A 10,138-nucleotide genomic window follows, 5' to 3' on the forward strand; every position below is an offset into this window, starting at 1 on the left:
TTAATAAAAGTGTTATTGAAATGTGATCATCTGCACCACAATGACAACATACACTCACTGGCCACTTCACCAGGTACACCAGTTTGACTGCTTGTTAATGCAAATACTGAATCAGCTAATCACATGGTAGTTACTCAGCGTGCAGATTCGGTGAAGAAGACCTGCTGAAGTTAAAACTGAGAATCGGAATAGGAAAGAAAAGTGATTTAAGTGACTTTGAACACGACATGGTCGTTGGTGGCAGTTGGGCCGGTCTGAATATTTCAGAAATGTCGGATCTGAAAGGATATTCCTACACAACTATCTCCAGGGTTTACAGAGAATGGTTTGAAAATGAGAAAATATCCAGTGAGAGTCTCGTTCTCTGGGTTGTAACTTGTTGATGCCCGAGGAGAAGGACCAGACTGCTTCACGCTAACAGGAATGCAGCAGTAACTCAAACAACTCATTACAACCAAGATATCTATGAATGCATGGCATTTTAAATCGGGATGTAGATGGCCTACAGCAAACACGAAGCTCAAATCATCTCAAATTGGTCCTTTGAACATTGTAATCAAATGGCCTCCACATCACCAAATCTCAATCCAGTCGAGCACCGTTGGGAACAGCAGGTGTAACTAATGAAGTGGCTGGTGAGTGTATTTCTGTGCTCATGGGTGTTTGTTTTTTTTATTGTTATACAGATTAGAAAACAATTTAAACGATAAGATAAACTGATTTACGAACAGAAATGCCAGCAGCAGGACCTGATATGAAGGTAGAAACAGTGTCTGCTCTTACCCTGAGGGAGCCCCTCTGACACAGCTCAAACACACCGTATACACCATATTCAAACTTCACTGTGCCATAAAATTTGGTCAGATTGTAGTAGTCAATGCGCAGCAGCTGGAACATGAAGACAGTGGCAGGGAGAGTTAATTATTTTTTTTATGTACTTTTATTAACCTCTAAGCTAAAACGCAGAGATATCTCACAGTGTTGAGCTCAATCCTCTGGTCCTCAGTGAAGTCTCCCTCTGTGGTTTTCAGCTCTTTCATGATTACAGGCTGAAGAACACAGAGAAAAGGACCGACATGATCATTTCCCTTTGAATCTTTTTAAAATCAGATTTTTTTGGATTGCTGATACCTTCTTGTCGTAGCGGCCTCGCTGCCTGAAGTATGTACTGTCCTTCCTCTTATCTTCATCAATCTGTTTCATAAACACACACACACACATTCTTATCTTGAACTGCTATAGATCTGAAAGCTTTTTGATCGTCAATGGTAAAAACCTTGAGATTTACATACATTTTAGGACATTTTAGTCATAAATCTGGTACGTGTAAAGAACAGGTTTCATTTTCAATAAGATAGCTGCAGATGTATGATCCTGTTCTGACACAAGAATCACTGAGCAAACAGGTCCAAAACAGAGCAGGCATCCATGACTTCACATTCACCGCCCTTCTAGGTGTATCACGTTCAACATGGGCTGCAAAGCAGCTTGCAGAGGCATTAAGATCATCTGTTATCAGCTGGGATTTCCTGACTCTTGGACATCAGTTTCACTTTTTATTGAACTTTAACAATTTAGCACATACTCCGACATTTTCATGTAGTCATATCTTATTTAATGCGTATCAAAAAGATATAGCCTTATTGTGTCATAGAGCTGCATTTCTTCAGCAGTCAGGGAATAAAATCTGGAGTTAAAGTTTGCTGCTAAGAGCATTTACCTTCAGAGACACTTCCTTCTCATCCAGAGGGCCAATCAGGTGAGGTTCGATGTGAGACCATTTCTTCTGTAGAGAGCGTTCTTTCCTGTTCTGCCTGTCAGTAAAAAAAACATTTTTAAAAAGCATGCAGTAAATGATCGTATATGTTTACTGCATAATAAGATGTTGTTGCTCCAGGTTGAAAAACACAAGGCAGTATTTGCCACAGAGCTGTTATCCTGTCCTCCTTTACCTAAATAAGGTAAATACTGCCTTATTTTTTCAGCTCAGCTCTAGTGATGCACTTGTGCTAAAATGTGACATGGAGCTCTTCTACCACAACTGGGAAATGAATCTGCAGTTTACCTGTAGAAGATAAGAGCGACTCCCGTCACCACCACAACGCTGAGACTCAGAACAATCACAATGATTTCCTGCATGTCAAACTCTGAAAGGAGACACGCATGAATAGAGTCGAAGATTCAGAGCTTTGCCTTGAATAAAGCATTAAATCATTCTGTAAATTATTCTGCAAAAAGTTCATGTGTGTTTTACCATCCGGTGTCTTTGGCTTGTCAGGAGGCAGCTTGTTTCCTGCCCACGGCAGAGTGGGGTTTTGGGTGTAATTGATGATTTTATTTAGTGATGTATCAAACAATAGCAGAGTTTTATACTATAGAGGAAGAGAGAGAGGAAAAATGTAAGAAAAAAAAACAGCGATTCACTTTTAATGCAGCAGTGTTAACTGATTAATAAACAAAGGTTTCACCTTGGCAGTGTTAACTGATGTGTAAATGATTGAGAAGTTAACATCTCTGTCCCCATATTCATCAAGCACATAGTGTCCTCCCATACCTGCTTGCACACACAATCATATAAACAAGACAATAAAACATTTTGCATTATGCTTTTCCAAAAAGTTTCATTTAAAAAAAATGCTTTGACTCAATGTTACCTAAAAATTTGACATGAAAAACTGCAAATATTTATTTCATTATCAATAAATTCTGTTTATATCCTTTATTAACTGTTAGTTAATTGCAGCTATACAACATGAGAAATCTGCATTTCTGAAAGTCAAAGTTGATCTTTTAAAGCTTTGTTTTTTCTTTTTTACACAATAACTACAAAACATAGAGATTCTTTATAAACTCCGATCAAAATTATTGCCAGCTGAACGGATTAACAGATAAATCGCACAAAATTACAAAAGCACTACTTGAAAAATTAAAGTAATGATTAAGTGGCAAAAACTGCTGCTCCTGGAGTGGCCACTGGAGGTTGTCTCCTAAAGTGACTCAATCCTTATAGACTCCCATGTTTAAAAGCCCAAAAACTACTCATCCACTTGTATTTTGTTAAAGCGTAAAGTTCAGGACGTGGCTGCTTTGACTGCTGACGACGGTAACACTTTCATACGTGGAAACTTGATTTATTGTATACATGCATAAAATAATACACCTGAAACTTAAATTGTTCTATGAATGTTCAAAAAGGGATTCTTCCTGGCCCTACCTTTCACAATAAAACATGTGACTGCTGTAAATAAAATTGATTGGCAGAGGCACACCCTGGACAGGTCATGTAACGCATAGAGACAGACAACCATTCACACCTATGGGCAGTTTAGAGTTACCAGTTAACCTAACCCCTCACATAACTACATGTCTTCAGACTGTGGGAGGAAGCCAGAGTGCCCGTAGAGAACCCACGCAAACAGAAAGACCCCACCCTGATGGTTGAATTGAACTCAGGACCTTCTTGCTGTGAGGAAACAGTGCTCACCACCATGCCACTGTCCTGCCCTGATAGATTCCTAATGTTATATATAACAAACAACAGTTATGTGAATTAAACAATTGAAAAGCTGTTTATTTGTGACTGTAGTAATGACAGAAAGCATGTGTATTTTCACACAAGCGTAGAACAAATCAAACCTCCATGTAGAAATCAAGAGGTGACAATCACTTCTGGCTACAAAAAAAAAGCCATTTTCCAAAACCCCTGACATGCAGGCTTCATAAAACTGAGCCCAGAAGCAGGTGACCTTATGGTGACTCATCCATCTTTTATATACAGTCTGTGGCATCCCATTATTGCTGTAGTCGGTACAGAAAAAGAAATCATAATGGAATCGTTTTCATACCTGTACCCTTTAACCCTAAAGAAAAATCCAGAAGACCGACTGACCCTTTTACTTGGGTACAAGTAAGAGGACAGGGTAAGAGTTAGCCAGAAAACAATAAAAGTTACCATAAAACAAAAGATCAAGGGCTGTAAATACTCACTTTGATCTCATACTCTGTATCTTGGAGGACAATCTCCACATTGCAGTGAGCTGAACTGCAGTAAATATTAACTCGAAGAAAAAACAAGCAATGAAAATCTCTTTATCCTTTCAAAGTCATCTGAAGTCATCTTCAGGTATTATTGGTTTTGTTGTATGATAGCATCCAAAACCTCAACACAGACCAGCAGAATTTAAAAAAGAGACGGCGGTTGTGTTTTAATGTGAAAGCCATCTTTGTTCCTCAGCTGCAGTCAAACTTTGATCTAAGCAACATCAATCTTGTGGGCATAAAATAAAAGAATGTTTAACTCATCCTTCTTATTTCAGCTACTTGAATAGGCATGGTGTCCTCCCAGATGCTGCTTATCACAGTCCTCTGGCATTCTGCCTCCAGCTGTGTTATCTCTGGTCATACGCACCATAAAATGAGATGTTTCCAAATGGGTTGTCACCCAGAGAGCCGTTGTCGGTCCCGTTGTATTTTTGTATGCTGAGCATCCTCTCTCTGAGTGCTTTACCAAACAGCAGAGTCCCATCATGATATCCTGCCACATAATCGTTTACCTGCACGAGAGAATGGACGGTAAAAGACGGAGCAGTTACTTCACGTGGTCTTCTTTCTGAGCTTGAGGTGCGACTCACCGTTTCATTGAATGAAGAGCCAGAGGTGTAGTTTCTCTGCGGCAGAGTGACCACTAAGACATTTTCCATACCCGCAGAAGATGTGGTGTTTAAATAATAATCAGGGCTGAATGAAGGAAAATAGTTTCTTAGTATTAAGATTTCTTGATTCCCACTTAATAAAAACGTTGTGGTAGCAGTGCATGTGTGAAACAATAAATTCATGTCCAGCTTACTTGTACACATCTAGGAGAATAAACAGGAAGTCTTTGGGAATCTGGCCCACCAGCTCCTTTACTGAAACCATCTCATCAGTGTCCCCACACAAGATTAAAACTGAAAGAAATAAATCAGTTTTACAGTAAGCAAGAAGGAAAATTCTTCAGCTGTGTTAGTGCACTTCTTCAGTCAGACTACTGGTTATTCAGCTCTTTCAGTCTTGACGACTGCTACGGCTTAAATAACCAACTTACAATGAAATCCCCAGAAGACCAAGGCATTTTTCTGCTTTATTAAAAAACTATAAATTCTCAAAAACAGACAAAAATATTTATATTCACTGTTGCTGTGTCTTTTCGGAGACTGGAACATTTTTTTCAGGCCCTCCTCTCCATGAATTGTCTCTGTGTTTGTGCCCAGCATAAACTTGTTAGTAGCTGCCGTCAGTGCGTTGATATACCTGTGGCAAAGCAATGAAACAAATCAAAAAGCCGGTTGACGCTGGAGTGCAAATGAAACAACAGATCTTATCCATAATCGCTTGAGTTTGGCTCACCAGAAGCAGTCCTCAGATGCATTGTTGGTCTTCTTATAGACGTAGAATCGGCTCCACGGATCCTCCTTGAATGGCAGAGTTTCATTCATAAAGTTAAGGAAAAAGTCACAGATCTTTCGTGCTGGAGGCAGAATTCGGGTTAGTTTAGGTTTGTAGTCACAAGAGAGGCCAAAACTTCCAGCAGAGATGATGGGAATGGTTAAACGCAGACCAATGTTTTCACTGGAGAAAAACAAACGGGCAAAAATTAAAAACTCATGAATTAAAAAATCTCATGAAAGTGAAAGAAAAAGATTCATACTTACTCTACTAACTGATAGGTGGCATATGTGCAGGAAGGCCCCAGCATGACACATCCGACTTCACCATTAGCCTGAAGAAAGTTACAACTGCATTAAGGAAAATGAACTTCAGAGCAGTTACTTCACAGTCTACTTGCATTTATTCTTTTTGCTTCAATTCCTACTAGCTCTGTAATTTTGCAATATTTCCCCAAATCCATTTCATTAGTCCCCAGTAAAACTGGACAAATCTGTTGCTCTTGACTGTGCTGGAGGAAGCAGTATCAGCTGCTTTGCCTAATGAGGCAAAAAAGTAAGAGCTGCACTGACTGAGTTCACTATGCAGCATGCTTTGTCTACATTGCACTGTGCTTCTATTTAGCCTGGTGTTTGTGGTGATACTTGTATCTTGACATTCCACTAATTTATAAGTATCATAACTTCTATATCACCAAACCCTCTGGTAAACTTCCTCTTTAGCTCAGTAACACAGTTACCTTCCAATCTAAACCAAACAAAGCTCATAGTTTAATCTCTTGCAAGTGATGGCAGTATCATCTTCACATAATCAATGAGTCTGTGGCATCAAGCACAAGTCATCAAGTCATCCCCAACACCGGCTCCAAAAAATATTTCAGTATTTCTCTGATCTCTTTCACTTCTGCCCCCTTCCTCTCAAATCTCTGCTCGTCTGACACTGGACACTTGTCAGATAATATCTCCAAGCTGCAGACCTTATATACTGACTATTGTTTACCTGAGGTCTATACTGTATGACTTTTTGGTACACAAAATGGGCAAAAGTATTGGGTCATGCTGTCTGCCTTTACAATCACTGATGAAAGAGTGGGTTGTTCTAAAGAGCTCGCTGAATTCAGACGTGCCACTGTAATAGGATCCCATCATTGCAAGAAGTCAGTTCATGAATTTCTTCCCTCCTAGATCCTCTATGATCAGATGTAAGTGTTTTTATTGCAAAGTGGAAGCATTTAGGGAGCAAATGCTAGGTGTAACATGTAGATGTCCCATTACTTTTGTTCATATAGTGGATGAGGAAAGGTTCTTTTATAAATCAAATATTACTATTATTATTATTTGAATTATGACGAATAACAGTGATGACATTTATGGAAAAAGTCTACAGAGAGCTGACGTCATCACTGATTTCTTTGTTTTCTACTGATGACGTTTTAGAAATAATATTTTCATGCATCCCCAAGAAATAAAAATGTCCATTCATGATGTTAAGTTCATGTTTACAACTAGAACTGTCCTGCTGTGTGTAATGATGCCAGTTACAAGCCAATTTAAGCATTACAACCTCAAACCGTCAGTAGTGGCAGAACTGTAAAAACCCCTCAGACCTATTTACAAGATCTAAAACAAAGGCTTAAAAAAAAAACTCAGGGGCTTTAGGAACAAGAAAATCACATCAGAAAGTGTTATGTCTGATTGTGCCCGCTATGTTTAAGCAAGTAACCACACTTACATTTAGTTTCTTGAGTATTGTCAACCCCTCGCACGTGCTGCTCCCGCAGCCCTGCCGCTTGTACAAGTTGGTGTTGAACCCATTGAAGTTAGCAGTCAAAGTGAAGTCTAAACCTTGAGTCATGGAAAAAAATTGATAAGAGTAATGAATGTCGGAAAACAATGAGATTAGATTAGTCTGTCCTTATGCACTGGCAAAAATAGGTCTAATGGTTGAATTTGCATCAGAAGCAGGAAGAACAGTAACATTTTTTTTAAAAAGGGTCCCTTAATGACAGATACAGCAGATATGTTTAAATAACATATCTAAACATAACATATTTAAATTCCTAAATTAGTTTCATTTGTATCATATCTGTCAATATGTTTTCCCCTACAGAATAAAATGCTAAAAATTACTTAAAATAGCATCATAACAAATGCTTTGGTCCACCAGAGCAGCTCTGGCCCCGCCGTTAACAGCACAGCCAAGGTTGTGTGTGACGGAGTGCAGGATCAGAGTCGAATGGTGTTACGGGTAGCTATTAAACATTCCTGAGAACTGGTACTTCTACAAAGATGATAAACTGTGAGTCATCTTTTGTCCTTCTGTTGGCATTGACTGCAGAAATCTTGCATCAGTCCTTTTAGTAATAAAACGAGCAACCTTGAACTATTTAACAACAGCGAAAGTGACATATGATTTGGTACATAAACCACAAGTTAATGATGTATTTAACTTTTTCGTGGTAAACACACACGAGCAGTAAAACACTGGTCAAACATCAGTGAGCCAGATTCCTGGAAGAATGATTTAAATACACAGAACACTTTTAAAAGCTACTTTAATGGTTTCCTAGCAGGACACGACTATTTTAGCCTCGCCTTGTACACACAGTAAAATGACCTAGAAAGAGGTATCTTTTATATCTATCTGCAGGCAGCTTGAGAAAAATGTATTTATATGTTATATCTTTTTAACCTATGATGAATACAATTTCATGTGAAAATAAGATAATAGTCATACATAAATGTCATACTTTTAGACTAGGCAAACAAAAACCAAACAGTCCAGTTTTTTAATTTTTAATTTTTAAGCTAAGTGTGAAAATTGACAGTAAAGTATGTTTTGTGTAAGTTAATGCATTCGCGGAGAGACTTTAAAGATACTACTATATATATTGATACCCTTCTTGTTGTTCTTCAAGCCTGATGTGTTTTGTTTTGTGTGTTTTTTCTGTAGGGTATCTATCTGTCCATACCATACTTATCGTTCTCCTGCTTGTCAGCTAGAATAGCTTGTTTCACGGCCGCCTTCACAAGTGGCATGCTCCATTCATAAGTGTTGTCCTCCAGCAGTACAATATTCATGTAGTAAGAATGGTTTGAATTCAAACAGTCATCAATCATGTCACTGGCGACCATGGCGAGCGTAAGTACTCCCAGGTAAAGTAAACTGGACATCCTGATCACTGAGACTTTCATTTTTGCCTCTGAATTTTTGGCTCTAGTATAGATGTCAAAAATAGAGACCTCTGCTCAGGTAAACAGGATGCTGGAAGCACAACATATCTTCCCCACTGATGACAAAAGTTCAAAAACAGAAGTCAGCACATCTCTGCAGTAACCAAAAAGAAGTCGCTCTCCTGATCCAATGCCAAGAATCCAGGTAAGAGAAGTTTTGTGTAAGATCCGGCCCCCAAAACTTTCAGTAAATTCAAAATATCTAGATTAAAGACCAAAAAAAAAAAGAAATAACAGCTGTTATGTTCCTCTTGGTAAAGACCGAGTTCAGTAATCGTCCACCTTAGTACAGGCTGGTCTCCTTTTGTTAATGAACAACTGCCAGGAGACAGAGGGAGGGCAGGGCAGGAAAAACTCACACACTCTACCTGGAATGACACCTTACTTTAAAAAAATGACCAGGATTATAATTTACCCTGTTTATAAACACCAAGTTTAGACCTGCCTCCCTATTACCGTCTAAAAAAAGTTTATTTCCTTGTTTTCAGTGATGATCCCGTCAAGTTTGAGAACAAATTACAATGTCAGATTTTTAACAACAGCACATTAAATCTGGCTCCTGGAAACAGAACACAACAGTACACAGTGGCACCACTTAAACACCTGTTTTGCCTTTTTTCTAACCGCTTTGTTTCCTGCACTGCAGACGTCTTTACGCAGAGGCGGGGGAGACGCTTTCATGCTGAGGGGTCAAAGCTCACAGGAGGCCATAAAAGCGAAGGCTTGTGTGGAGCTGATAAATATTGCCAACCATAAAAGCCAGGTCGATTAAGCCTGTAAAATTCTTTGCAAAATGCTCATAAAACCTGTGCACTGCATTTTCCGAAGAAAAAACATTTAAATCCTCAGAAGTGCTGTTCAATGTTTCAAGTAATTTCTGAAATCCTCAGCTAAGTACCTTCTAACTAAGATAATCTGTATTTAAAACACTATTAGTGTATAGCTTATAAATAGTGTAATTAGAACCCAATTAAGACAGTATTTTAATTATTATCACAAGCATCACATAAAAACCTATTTATCACATCAGGATAAAGGTCAAGAGCAAAGTCATAATAACCTGATAAATGCACTGATTTGGTATTTTCTGCTTCCAACTAACTAAAACAGAGTTCAACAACCATTAAATATGAATTCACTTTAGCCAGTTATCCGACTTTTTGATTAAACGCCGAAATCTTTGACTTTCAGTGAAATGTATTATTGAATAGAATATGTGTTGTCATGATTATCTTTTCATCACAGCTTTGCCATTTTGAGCAAACTGACACATAAAGTTAAGCTAAAGTTATGACTATAGACTCTTAATGGTGCCTGTTTCACATGGATTTGTCCAATTTGACTGGATTGATTAAAATTACTTAAGTACAGATTTATGATTCGCATCATCTGTCTTATGTGAATATTTGAGAAACTGCTTATCTGCTGGGATTTTTGGATACAACCTTCTCCGAGGTTTATAAAGAATGGCCTAAAAAAGA

General features: G+C 38.4%; 1 protein-coding gene across 1 annotated transcript in view; it reads right to left on the minus strand.

Annotated features, from left to right (window-relative positions):
- The window catches only part of gucy2ca (guanylate cyclase 2Ca), a 24,892-nt gene extending 16,295 nt beyond the window's left edge, over window positions 1-8,597 (minus strand). The window contains exons 1-15 of the mRNA XM_087839626.1: window positions 8,396-8,597; window positions 7,156-7,268; window positions 5,691-5,758; window positions 5,386-5,607; window positions 5,171-5,289; window positions 4,847-4,946; window positions 4,632-4,737; window positions 4,409-4,553; window positions 2,469-2,554; window positions 2,255-2,372; window positions 2,066-2,147; window positions 1,721-1,814; window positions 1,132-1,194; window positions 978-1,049; window positions 784-888 (exon numbers count right to left, since the gene is read on the minus strand). Of these exons, the coding sequence (XP_087695752.1) occupies window positions 784-888; window positions 978-1,049; window positions 1,132-1,194; window positions 1,721-1,814; window positions 2,066-2,147; window positions 2,255-2,372; window positions 2,469-2,554; window positions 4,409-4,553; window positions 4,632-4,737; window positions 4,847-4,946; window positions 5,171-5,289; window positions 5,386-5,607; window positions 5,691-5,758; window positions 7,156-7,268; window positions 8,396-8,597 (1,695 nt within the window). The remainder of the gene's footprint in view (window positions 1-783; window positions 889-977; window positions 1,050-1,131; window positions 1,195-1,720; window positions 1,815-2,065; window positions 2,148-2,254; window positions 2,373-2,468; window positions 2,555-4,408; window positions 4,554-4,631; window positions 4,738-4,846; window positions 4,947-5,170; window positions 5,290-5,385; window positions 5,608-5,690; window positions 5,759-7,155; window positions 7,269-8,395) is intronic.
- Window positions 8,598-10,138: the final 1,541 nt, after the last annotated feature.

The sequence above is a fragment of the Neolamprologus brichardi genome, chromosome 4, assembly GCF_056152115.1.
Source record: "Neolamprologus brichardi isolate AB-2024 chromosome 4, ASM5615211v1, whole genome shotgun sequence".
Lineage (NCBI taxonomy): Eukaryota > Metazoa > Chordata > Actinopteri > Cichliformes > Cichlidae > Neolamprologus > Neolamprologus brichardi.